Consider the following 13,271-nt stretch of genomic DNA (forward strand, 5'->3'; position numbering starts at 1 on the left):
TGGATCATTCACTGTGGATTTCTTGCTTGATCGATTGAGGGAGGATGAGATGCTGTAGGAGGAAGCCATCGGGTATTAGGGCAACGGGGTATTAGAGCACAATAAATGAACAACAAACGCCCCTCCTTTAATAACAAGAACCCTAGATGCCACGTAGGATCAAAACTGACACGTAGGATCAATAAATTCATTGAAACCGGCAAAAACCAGTCGGAAGGGGAAAATTTGCACAAATCAACAAGTTAAAGGGTTAATAGAGCACGAAAAAAAGTTCAGTGACCAAATTTGATCAAAATCAAAAGTATGTTACCCTCTCAAGTCATTATCCCAACATTTTACATCTAAAATTGTTATTTTTAAATGATTTTTAAACAAATTTGAATTTTGAGAGTAGCTCAATCTTTCCGTGGTGTTCGGTTCTCACTTTCATCAAAATTTGAAAAGAAAAGAAAGCGGGAAATCAGGGCCTGGTTCAAACTGCGCTCTTTCGTCATAACCGCCGCCGCAGCCACCGCCACAGACGCCATTCTGTCGTTCATCCACAGATTCTATTCATCGATCAGTTCTATATGTCAAATGGTAGCTTCTTACTTCCATTTTCGTTTTGATTGTCTATAAAATCCATCTTCGGTTGTATTTAAGACAAGGTATTGTGTAAGTTATCTGCTGATGGAGCCGTTTCTTGGCTATTTACTGTCAAATGGATTGATATCTAATAAGCAAGTTTCTCTTTTGGGATTACGTGAAACGGGCAACGATTTGAAGCTTTATCATCTGTGGCTTTTTGACTCTGGTGAAGAATTCTTTTCCAGTTATCAGTTGACACTATCCATGTTTTTGCATTTATAATTTGTTTTCTTAAGATACATGTTATCGTTCTTATGCTTGTATGACTTGCATTTACACATAAAAGTCATCTGCAAGGAGATGTAAAGGTCAACATTTGTGTGCTTACTGTCCATGCTGTCAGTTGATGCTCCAAATTGTCATAATTTTTTTTTATCTAATATTTGCTTTTGGATGTGATTTACAAGCAGGGGAGTTACTCATTGCTCGATGAACTTGCCAATGAGTGACCTAGGATAACAACATGAGGTAAGAAAAGTAACCCTAGTTCTTTCCCCCCTTTTGTTTTTTGCTTTAAGATTAACTCTTTGTGGTTGATATTCAGTAGCAGAAACGGTGGTGGAGATTCTATAGGTTTTGACAAGGCAATGAGACATAATTGGTCTCAACATGCTAAATACTTGAGCCAAGATAAGATTTTGAAATCTAACTTCCTGATCTCATTGTCAACACAAAAACTTTCTGTTGAAGAAATAAAGGCTGCAACTGCAAGGTGTGTTTTTCAGCCATGGCTATGTTGTTTACTTTCTTGACTACCTACTTACGTATTGTCTCTCTTTTATCTAGTATTCTTTTAATCATAGTAGTTACAGTTATTATAGTAGATGCCAACACTCTAAACCATGCTGTCAATGTGGCTTATAAAAACTTCAAATTTGGTTATTTAAATCCTTCATCTTTGTGGATTATTTATTATGGACAGAGTGTATTCCTTTTAAAGCACTTAATCTCTCTGTTTTTTTTTTAATATTTCCAGCCCAAAGAGGTTCTTTAAGAAGATTGCCTGTACTCTCTAATATTCTTATAAGGTCATATCAAGTTTGAGATCCCACCATTTTTTTTCTTTGTTCCAGATCATTCTCTTGTAAAGTTCAGAATGTTACAAAGGCACACAATTCACAAGCTGAAAAGGTAACACATATTTCAATGCTGCATTTTATAATTCACCATTTTTAACACGGGAAACATTTAATGTTTCTTTCATCTCCTAGTTCTTTTATCCTTCTTGCAACATGTAAAGTTAAACCTTCTCTTTTGTTTGGATTATATGATCTTGGACTCTTTAAAAAACAGTAGTTGTTCCATTTTTTAAATATTTACTGATAAAATGGAACTTTTTATTATATGAGCTTCTGACAGGCTTGGCAAGCTCTTTCCAACCTCAAGTTGTCTTCTAGAAGTTATATAAAACCTGGTAAAAGCCGGAAAGTGGAAAAAAATGGTTATTCAGCCTCTTTTCAAGATGATAAAAGAGCTTCTCAACAATGTTCCTCTGATGGGAATAACAAATTTACAGCACAAACTTGGGAAGACCAAAATTCTAATGAAAATAATGTTGAACATATCAAACCTGATCAAACAACCAATCTTTCTACAACAGTTACCACTTCTGTCACTGAAACTAAAAGGGCTGAAACAATTCAGAATGGGGGTTATGAGTCAGATTCCACAAGCGTTTGTAGAAATGATATAAGTGGCATAAACAGGAATCATGCAAAAAATTGGTACCATTTGCATGGGCTTCAAGAGATTGATGATGAGGAAACTTATCAGGTAATTTGTAGCACTAATATGATTCTAAATGAATGCTGCATTACTTCTAAATGCTATCAGATAACCTTTGAGTAGAGTAATGTTCTAAGGATGCTACGAAAAATAAACATTGAGTTTTGTATTTACATGTTATAAGTGTAATAATATCTTGATCTCATCTCATCATCAGTCAATTTCAAATTGCAGAATTTGGATGTGGATCAAACACTTACAGAACACTTTCAATCATCCTGCACAATACAACAATCAATCTCAAGTTCTCCACCCTTCACCCCAGCTGCAAATAATAGTATTGTTGCATGTGAGGACATAAGTTTACCTCCAGAACTGGATGTGGACTGTGGTCATGGTTTTAAGGCATGTAATTTCAAACATTATATAAACAAATCTCACATTATTATATGGAATGTGTCACTGTATACTCATGGTTTTAAGGCATTCAACTTCCAAAATTGTTTCAGCTAGGAACTTGCCCAGAAGCTGCAACCCATTTGCAAGATATGAAGGATATGCTTATTTCCATATCAAATGATCTCATTGACAATGATAGTGAATTGAACTCTGATGAATTGGAAAAGCTTCGTCACGATAGGTGATGTCCCATTTTTGTTTTAAAAAAAAAGAATAATGGAATTTTACTTTTGGGACCTGATATATGTTTGCATGATGTAATCATAGGCTGCAACTAAAAAAGCAAATCCAACAGCTTAAACAGTATTGTTCTTCTATTTTGATGGATGATGAAGGATGCAAAACAAACTTTTCTGCATTTACAACTGCTAGAGATTTGAAGTATCAAACACCATTAGCATTTACCTCAAGGGTTGATCCTGTTAGACTTGATGATCAATTTTACATGCATAATAAATGGGACCCACCATCAATATCATGTTCCTCAGTGGGTAATTTTGGCAATTTTTCAACTCCTGTGGAAAGGGAACTGTATGTCCGAAAGAATGTCAAAGTTAATTATATTGATGGTTCAGATGACAAGAAATGGAGCAAAAAAGATTTTTCTTGGACCAAAAAGCTGGAGGTTTGTGGCATTGTCATTTATTTATTTTTCACTTTTGCATGTTTTTGAATTTAGTCGTGATATAAATAACGGTTTGATGATTCTGCTCTCAGGCTAATAACAAGAAAGTGTTTGGGAATCATTCATTTCGTCCCAACCAAAGAGAAGTGATTAATGCAACAATGAGTGGAAATGATGTTTTTGTCTTAATGCCAACTGGAGGTGGAAAAAGTCTCACATATCAGGTACTACATACCATTTTTTTTAATGATTTTGGATGCTTATTGCTTTATTTAATTAATTTCCCACAAATGTTAAGAGCCTGGTTAAAAGAAGTGTGCTTTTTTTTATGTCCAATGTATTGAGTTTAAATGTGTCTTGCACCCTTTTCTTGCAGCTACCTGCTCTTATTTGTCCAGGTGTCACATTGGTGATCTCACCTCTTGTTTCTCTAATCCAAGATCAAATAATGCATTTATTGCAGGTATGTACATGTTGCTATTTCTCAACCTATGAACATTTTCACATTTATCTATTATAGTGAACATCAAATCTTGTGTTTGGATACAATAACAGGCAAATATACCTGCTGCTTATTTAAGTTCAAATATGGAGTGGACCAAACAACAAGACATTCTCAGAGATCTCTGCTCAGGGCATTGCAGTTACAAACTGTTATATGTCACCCCAGAAAAAGTAGCAAAGTAAGTGCTTATTTTTATTCCTTTAGCTATTTCTTTTATTATGTTGCTAACTTTTTTAGTGACTTGATATGTGAGTGCAGAAGTGATGCTTTATTGAGACAATTAGAGAACTTGTATGCAAGAGAATTGCTAGATAGAATTGTGATTGATGAAGCACATTGTGTAAGCCAATGGGGACATGATTTCAGACCAGATTACCAGGTTATTAATTATACCATTACAAATTTGTTCAAAACTTTGTGGTTTTTCTAGGTTCTTATATAACATTGTTGCTATGTAACATGTACAGAGTCTTGGTATTTTGAAACAAAAGTTTCCGAATATACCCCTGTTGGCATTAACTGCTACTGCCACAGCCAGTGTCAAAGAAGATGTTGTGCAGGCTCTTGGTCTTGTTGACTGTATTATTTTCAGGCAAAGTTTCAATCGCCCAAATTTAAGGTATGATTTGAATATAAATATAATGATCTGTTTAATAAATAGTATGACATATTAAACATGTCAATATTTCAGGTTTTCAGTTATACCCAAAACGAAAAAATGTATGGAGGATATTGACACGTTCATTAAGGACAATCATTTTGATGAATGTGGAATCATTTATTGTCTTTCAAGGAATGACTGTGAGAAAGTTGCTAAAAAGTTGCAGGTTTCTTCTTTTGTGCTCTGTTGTCTTTCTCTTTGTGTATTGATGAAGTAAGTCACTTGTGATTTTTAGGGTTTATGGTGTTACTCATCTTTCAGGAATTTGGGCACAAAGCTGCATTTTATCATGCTAGTATGGATCCTGATGAACGTGCATCAGTTCAAAAAATGTGGAGTAAAGATGAGGTTAACATAATATGTGCAACTGTAGCATTTGGAATGGGTATGGATTATGGAATGTGATCTAGTCTTGTTATTAAAGTAATTAATAATAATGTTATAAAATATGATTGTTTTAGGTATAAATAAACCGGATGTTCGGTTTGTCATTCATCATTCTCTTCCTAAATCCATTGAAGGCTACCATCAGGTACCTTTTGTGATCACATTTCACTTTAAAAAATCTATGTATTTAGATGATATTTTTTTATAACTTAAGTTCAATTCAATGAAAGTATGTTGCTATTTCTTGCTTCTCATGGAACACTTTGTTGTAGGAATGTGGGCGTGCAGGTAGAGATGGGCAGCATTCTTCTTGCATACTGTATTATAGTTATAGTGATTATGTAAGTCATTATCAATTTTTTGTTTCTTTTTTATACTTAATGCATAAAGAAAGAATCCCATGAAAAGAAACTTTCCCTCATTTTCATTTTCTTTTCTCAAATACGTTTTAAACTGTTTTGAAGATTCGGGTCAAACATATGCTTAGTCATGGATCCATAGAGCAGAGCTCTTTTGCATCTCGCTCAACTACTTTAAATTCTGGAAGAGTACTGGAAACAAATACAGAGAACCTTTTGCGCATGGTAATTAATTCTGATATTTCTTTTATTGACTTTGATATGATCATATCATTATAATTCATACAAACAAATAGTATCGAAATCTATAAAATATAACCACTTCTTATTTACCTCAGGTCAGTTACTGTGAGAACGAAGTTGATTGTCGACGTTTTCTACAACTTGTTCATTTTGGAGAAAAATTCGATCCTTTAAGCTGCAAGAAAACATGTGATAACTGTTCGAAGACGCATACTCTCGTAGACAAGGATGTTACGCAAATAGCAAAGCATCTGGTTATGATATTATAAAATCTATTTTTCTAACATGGCGTTCGTTGTATGATTATTTGCTCAATTAAATTGTTAATTTGCAGGTTGAATTAGTGAAATCAGTTCGACAAGAATTCTCAGGAACGTATGTCCTGGAAGTCTACAGGGGTTCCATGAACCAAATTGTAATTCATTCTTTCTGTTTTTAAAATTTATTTGTTTTATAATCTGCAACATTGTCACTTGACAAATATCAAAATTTAGGTCAAGAAGAATCAACACGATACCTTAAAGTTACATGGAGCTGGAAAAAATGTAGCAAAAGGAGACGCTTCACGTGTGCTACGTCATCTTGTTATTGAGGAGATCCTTTTAGAGGATATTAAGAAAAGTGATCTCTATGGATCTGTTTCATCAATTCTAAAAGTATGGTTTTCACTTTTCATTACTCTATTTTTCAAATTTATAGTTGTTGCGTAGTGTGTAGGTTTTGTTAATTTTAATTGTGTTTTAGGTAAATGAAAAGAAAGCGTGCAATTTACTTGAAGGTCAGAAGACCATAATGTTAAGGTAAATATATTTTCTATTTTCTATTTTTTGTTTTTGGGATTGGTTTACTTTCAGGATGTTATGCTACTTGTAGGTTTCCAACGGCTGTTAAAGTATCCAAGTCTACTACTACTACTACTCCAGCAAAGGGCTTCTTAACAGCATCAAAACAAACTCCATCAAGAGTAGATACTCCTGCTCCTGCTCAATCTCAACCAGAAGTAGACTCGGTATACTCTGTTAGTCTTAGGGTTTAAAGATGGCTAAGGAATAATTCTTTTAAACTTGCTTTTATTTCTACTTAATTAAAGCAAAACTTGTAGAATCTTTCAACCAAATTGTATGGTGCTTTGCGAGAGCTTCGAACTCTTCTTGTTAAGGAGGCAGGGGAAGGGGTGATGGCGTATCATATCTTTGGGTGAGTTGTTACTTATGAATTTGTATCCAAAGTTTATTTTATTGAAATCAAGATCCAATTTTGAAATATCTTATGTTTTGTCATGTATTTAAAATTGTTTTTTTTTTCTTCATGGTCTAGGAATGCTACGCTGCAAAGTATCAGCAGAAGGGTCCCTAGAACTAAAGAAGAGCTTCTTGAGATTAATGGCATTGGCAAGTAAGAAAAGTTATAACTTAATGGAGTCCCTGACTTTCTATTTAGTCCATTATGTCAAAAAGAAACAGCATTTTTGGTGGCTAATAACAATGTTAACCTAACACAGGGCAAAAGTAAGCAAGTATGGGGATAGAGTACTGGAAACCATTGAGATTACCCTCAATGAATACTATAATTCCAATATAAACCAACACATCAGCATCAATGGTGATAGTGATAGTGATAGCATCAGTTCTCCAAAGAGAGGCCATCATAATGACTTCATTTATAAGGGACCAGACTCCACAAATGGTCTTGAGATTGTTGATTATCCTGATGATGAATCTACATGGAGGCTTTGAGCAATTCGTGTTGCTCTATTATGGTGTATTTACTAGTTGTTCTTCAGTTATTTTATTAATTATGAACACTTTTTCTTGAGCTGATCTTTGTTTAATTATTTGTTTACTCTTTTGGCTTTGAGCTATTCGTGTTGCTCTATTATGGTAAAGATTAGTTTTAATATTCTGAGAAAAGTACCAAAATAACAGATAACAAAAGCATCATCACTAAACATTTTTTTATTCATGCCCTTTACATACACGGATTTAGTAGCAAATTTACACATACCTCCTCCCTTACACTATTTACTACCACATTTTCTACACAAATCATGTACTTAAAAATCCCACACCACTGACCAAGTTTATATATGTACAAATCACAAACCAAACAACACAACTACTCACACATTCTCAACCAACTTATCATACCACGCTCCATGAACACTCCCACTCACACTTGCCATCACCCCCAACACCTTCCCAACCTCCACCACTCTATCGGTAAGAACCACCGCCGCCGCCACCTGCCGGAGTGCCATCTCTGCCAATCTCCTCCCATGGTTGCTGCCAAGTAACACCCCTCTGGTAGCCAAATACACCGCCCTAGACACCTTCACAAACACAGAGTCATCGGCTTGTACACTTTTTCTCAACATTCTTGCCATCACGAGTCTTCTTGATTCGGCTTTTGTTAGATCATTGGACTTATCAAATTTGTCTGCGGTTTTGTTTAGAACTTGAACGATTTCTTCAAGGCCCGCGTTTTCCATGGTGTCTAGGATCTGTAAAAGCTCTGTTGAACATTTTTGTATTGTGGCTTCCATCTCTTCGGGTGTTGATATCATTTGCTCCATTACAAGTGTTTGTCGAAGAACTAGTATGCTGTAAGCATGAATACAAAGGATTAGAGTAAAATATTGGGTCAAAAGTACACAACAGGTTCAGGAGGGTAGAATGGTCATTTACCTTGTAGCAGTCACAATGATCTTCTGAAGTTGGGCCTGAACAACCCTCAGTCTGAGAAAGTTGAGCTTCAATGTTTCGGGCAACTCCTCCTGAGTCACACCATAAACATCATTCACCAGCTTCAGCAAACCGAGTCTCACTAACAAATCACGCTTCTCTCCCTTGCACTCTGAGTACTGATTATCTGGAAAAATTAAATTAAATTAATTAAAAAAAAAACGATCTATAAAATTGAAATGAAGCCTTATAAATCAAAATACATTACCTGCAGCATCAGCATCTGTTATAGAATTAGAAACAGAGGATGAAGTTTGCAATCCATTAGAGAAGCTTCCACCAGTTCTAAGAGCAGTAGAAGGAACAACCACCTTAGGTAAACCATCTTGCAAACTTTCAAGGGTCTGTTTGTGGTCACTCCATTCCTGATTATAGGTCGACCCTAATGAAGAAAGCCATCTGGAAGTCAACGGAAGGTGAGTCAACGCATCGGATGGTTGACCAAATCGCTTTGCAAATGCTTTTCCTAAATACTCCAAACCAGCGGGCCCTTTTAGTAATGGTTCCATTATCTTTATACGGGCACTGCTAATTTCTTGCTTCAGCACCTAAAAAACAGAAATTAAATATTTAAAATTTTTATGGAAAGTAGATTGCTATTTTTATTTTTTTATTTGAGGTAGAAAAGATACCTGTATCTGCTCGAGGACAAAGCGTAAGCCTTTAACCAGTGCTATGGCATGTGAATGGTTAGAATTGTCTTTTTGGCATATATCAGCTAGTTCTTGTAAGACTTTTTGGTGGGATTCTTTAAGATTGTTTTCATTTGCTGGAGCTGAAAGTTTCTGTAGGCTCACTAATGCAAACTCCATAATTTTCCCTAGATACTCCATGTCTAAACTTCCAGAATTCAACAACTATAAAGACGGGAAATAAAAATCAACAAGATTTTATAAAAGATAAAGAAAACAAATTAAAAAAAGTAGAGAAAGAAATCCAAAGAACAGTCTACCTGTGAAAGAATAACAACATCAATTGTTTCAATGATTTCTTGTTTCCAACTCTGAGGAGCCATCTCACAAAGTTCATCGCTCACTTCCTTCATCAATTCCACAATGCGATCGTAATTGTCCTGATGAATGGAATCCGTGATTCCATCCCAGAAAGCTTTTTCCATTGTTTGTCGTACCTTCACCATCGTCTGGTCCTCGTCACTAGCATTCAAACTGTTGGCAGATGAATGGTGTTGCCCATGAACAAATTCATTCACAATCAACTCATTCTCCATGCTGACAGAATGATTATTAGCACCAGAGGGGCCCACATCTTTTTGTAGTGGTTTGGAAGCATCATCTTGGAATAGGGAACGAACCACACGGCTAGGCTCTTCTTCACTTCTGTTTCTTTTGTCTGAGTCAGCATTGTATGGGGGTATATGTGGCACTGGTGAACCAACAGGGCTACCATTCTCCTTTGCTTCAAAGTATTTTGTTCGTGTATCAGAAAGAGCATTCCTCATGCGTTCTATTCCTGCATCTCCACTCAGGTGCATTACCCTTTCCCTCAACAGTTGTTGATCTTCTGTAACCTGCAACAAATAGCAACATACTTTCATTCACTTCTATTACAGCATTATAGAACTCAACTTCTTTATAAGGATTCAGGAAAGTAGTAGAACCTGTTTCTGAATAGCTTTCATATCATGTGTAAGATCAGCATTATCTCCTTCAGGTGTAAGTTTGCATTTTTGCATCATGGAAATTTCCATCTGGCATGCAGCCCTCACCAAATCCTCCTCTAAAGATTCAGCATCCTTCACCTTCCAAACCACAAAGCTATTCAGATACGCACACCATGCAGAATCAAAAGCTTCAAGCTGTGATCTGAATGTGCTTCTAGTGTTTGATTCTTGATGTCTATCTAATATTATATTAATCAGCAACTCGAATTCTTGGATAAATTTCTTTGCAGAATTGGCTAAAGCAGACTCACGCTCCCCTTGCCCACTAAAAACCGCATCAGGGTGACCAAGAATCATGTATGCACATAGGACTATTCTCACTTGGTACCTTGATAACTTAACTGGTGACTTGGGGGCAGCTCGGGCAGCCACTGGTTTCTTTGCGTGTCTACTCCGGGCAGCAGCAGCAGCACTTCTGGGGGTGGTGTTTCTCCTGCTAGGTGAAGCTACACGTTTAAGAAGGTGATCAATGTCATCCTGACCATGGGAGTTGATGCCAGATGAAGTGCCTTTCATAGCTTTGTAACGAATCTCCAGCCTTTCAAGTAAAGATTTTGTAGTCTGGAGTGTTGAGGGTGTTTCAATAAGAAGTGCAAACTGCTCAAATGGCATTGACTTTACATGATCCTCATTGATGTTTAAAACAGAGTAACTTTTGACCAAGTCAAAGGTGGTCCCCTTTTTAAGAAATTTCCTCCAGCACCTTGCTAATTTTCTAGAAAGATTGTCAGCTTGATTCTGCATTTTCTTGGACCAATTTGCACCTATAGTGTTATGTAGCCTTGCTCTTTGCATTAGGTATTCTGCTCTCTGTCTCTTTGCCTGTAATATATCAGCCGGAAATAAGTTCATATTTGAGATGTAGAAAAAGGGTATCAAGGAAAAATAAAAGTAAAAAAGACGAGCATACCCTTTGTAGTTTATCTTCCAAAGTTTCCCTCAATCTCCTCCTCTCAATCTCTCGCTGCTGAGAGACCAACTTGGCTACCTTTCTTACTTGTAAAAGCCTGGCATGTGCTTTTTCCATGTCAGCTTCAAGTAATCCCAATCTTTTCTGTTCAGCAGCTGCCCTTTTTTGACAAATAGCAGCACAAACACGCTCTTTATACTTACTCTCTCTTGCAATCCTTCTTATAAGAGATTCTGATGTCCTTTCCCTTAATGTGGCCCTTCTTTGTCTGTATGCTTTCAAGATTCTCATTCTGTTTGTTTCTGCTTGCCTTACTCTTAATTCCACTTTTGTACCAAGTTCTTGACATTCTTTCTTCACACGCACTTTTACTCCAGTTCTTGCTGCTTGCCTCAACTGATCAAGCTTTGCTAGACGCAATTGGGCTTTTGCTAAAATGCTAGACCTGATAATTTGAACAATAAAGAAATCAATTAATGATGATTACAAAAGGTGCCAAATAGTAGGTATATAATTAGATAAGAACTAAAGTTCACATGGAACAACGTTGTATGCTATAGCACTTCTGTCAATAAACAAAAGAGACATGTCGCAATCAGAGGTCACCTTAGAAATTTTTTGGAAGTATGTGTTGGCTGGTTTGGTGTAATAAAGAAAAAGATGAAATATTTTAATAAAAATTACCTCTTCTGTTCAGCAGCCAGGAGCTTCGCCTGAAGACGTTGACCAAGATTCTCTTCATATGCAGATTGTGGAGGACTCCTGGGCTTTGGCCTTGCTTTGCTTGATAAATGCTCATAAAATTTCTGCAGATGATCAAAAAGAGAAATTTAAGAACAAAAGAAAGAACCTCAAAGTCTAAGCAATCATCTTACCTAAAATATATAATCTCAAGAACAGATAAGATTAAAAACAAGAAATAATACAAATTTTGAGCGGTTAATTAGTTAAAAATACAAGAATCTTGGTCTCCAATTGCTTAAAGGGTCAAACTACAGAACTTAGAATCGTTTGATTCACCATTAGAAAAGATTCTGAAGCAACCACCTTACCTAACTCGAGGACAACCTACAACAACAAAAAGAAGCTTACAAAACAAACGAAATACAGTATGGAAAAAAGATGCTCACGTAATAAGATAGACTGGATTTTACTTCATCATAAACTTGTCATAAAGATAATAATCTAGGATTTACTCGCTCCTAATCAGTAATTAGTGAACTTAAGCATATGTTTAGTCAGCGTAGTTCTCAAAAACATACTCCAAAGTTGGGTCTTTTTCTGTAATAAATAGTACAAAATAATAAAAGGAAGAAAAGAATTAAAAAACTCGCAGATTTTGAGACTCTTCTTTACAACTACGTGATAATACCTTAAAATTTCCGTGAACTTTTCTCAGAAAACAAAAAAGCAAACAAGAAGAAGCGATGATCATTTGATGAATTGATCACGTATTTATGAAACTGCATAAAGCAAGAGACCTAACCTGTCTACGAAGATCTGCATCCCGAAGCTTAGCTTCGATTTCTTCAACACTAGAAGGAGACGCCTTTGTTTCGGTTAGTCTTCGGCGAAGCCTAGGCGGCAAAGTTGGAGGCGATGATAACCCTGCACCGTCGACGACCGGAAACTCCATCGCAACTCCGACGATCTCCGGTGAATTATCCACTCCAACCTCCATCGATGACTCTGATCAACGAAAATTACAAATAAAATTGGATATAAACCCTTCACAACCGATCAATCACACTTTACTGCTTTAAGAACAAAGTTCAAAATGATTTAGGAATTGTATGTGGACGGATATAAATATTCTCTCGAATTGCACACGCGTTGTCTATGGAGCCGTATATATAATAATTATATAAATTCAGGACATGGATATATTTAGAGAGAGAGAAAGTAGAGAGAGAAATGAGAAAAGGAGATGACGATTCTGGAAACGGAGGGATGATGTGAGGGGGTGAAGTGAGATTAAATTCAGAAATGTGATAAAACTTACATTTTCTTCCTTTTAGTACAGTTTTTATCAGTTATAGTCCCTTAAGTAACTTTTTGGACATTATTGGTTCTTCATTTTTCTTCTTTATAATTCCTCTCCCTCCAACAAAACATACTTCATTTTCTTCAAAAAAAACTGTATTCTGTTTATTATGATGTTAGCATTTTAATTATCTTATGTTACTCACATTACATGCGATAAGATTTTCCAATAAAGTCATAATAAAAATCATTTCTATTTACTTAGCATCAATCGGCTCATTGATTTTTATTTTTGAAGGTTATGTGCAAATAAAAGTGAGCCACCAAATATTTTTTTTATAGATAATCATTAATATTACGATAAT

General features: G+C 35.7%; 2 protein-coding genes across 2 annotated transcripts; one reads left to right on the forward strand and one right to left on the reverse strand.

The window, feature by feature from the left end:
- Window positions 1-392: 392 nt before the first annotated feature.
- LOC145053864 (ATP-dependent DNA helicase Q-like 4A) lies at window positions 393-7,448 on the forward strand. The gene is made up of 26 exons (XM_079001978.1): window positions 393-579; window positions 1,038-1,095; window positions 1,172-1,339; window positions 1,701-1,758; window positions 1,987-2,400; window positions 2,587-2,757; window positions 2,862-2,992; window positions 3,079-3,436; window positions 3,529-3,660; window positions 3,813-3,899; window positions 3,992-4,119; window positions 4,200-4,320; window positions 4,409-4,560; window positions 4,633-4,768; window positions 4,864-4,987; window positions 5,064-5,134; window positions 5,262-5,330; window positions 5,454-5,573; window positions 5,687-5,845; window positions 5,926-6,006; window positions 6,086-6,247; window positions 6,336-6,391; window positions 6,465-6,600; window positions 6,694-6,788; window positions 6,909-6,986; window positions 7,093-7,448. The coding sequence occupies exons 2-26, from the start codon at window positions 1,091-1,093 to the stop codon at window positions 7,325-7,327; spliced, it is 3,447 nt and encodes a 1,148-aa protein (XP_078858104.1). The 5' UTR covers window positions 393-579; window positions 1,038-1,090; the 3' UTR covers window positions 7,328-7,448.
- Window positions 7,449-7,531: 83 nt separating this feature from the next.
- LOC145053863 (T-complex protein 11) lies at window positions 7,532-12,865 on the reverse strand. Its single transcript, XM_079001977.1, has 9 exons — window positions 12,410-12,865; window positions 11,608-11,729; window positions 10,924-11,368; window positions 9,951-10,835; window positions 9,285-9,860; window positions 8,965-9,189; window positions 8,541-8,880; window positions 8,276-8,459; window positions 7,532-8,191 (listed from the first exon to the last, which is right to left on the reverse strand). Exons 1-9 carry the CDS (start codon window positions 12,602-12,604, stop codon window positions 7,711-7,713), a joined length of 3,453 nt encoding a protein of 1,150 aa, XP_078858103.1. The 5' UTR covers window positions 12,605-12,865; the 3' UTR covers window positions 7,532-7,710.
- Window positions 12,866-13,271: the final 406 nt, after the last annotated feature.

The sequence above is a fragment of the Lactuca serriola genome, chromosome 5, assembly GCF_051521515.1.
Source record: "Lactuca serriola cultivar US96UC23 chromosome 5, Lser_US96UC23_V15, whole genome shotgun sequence".
Lineage (NCBI taxonomy): Eukaryota > Viridiplantae > Streptophyta > Magnoliopsida > Asterales > Asteraceae > Lactuca > Lactuca serriola.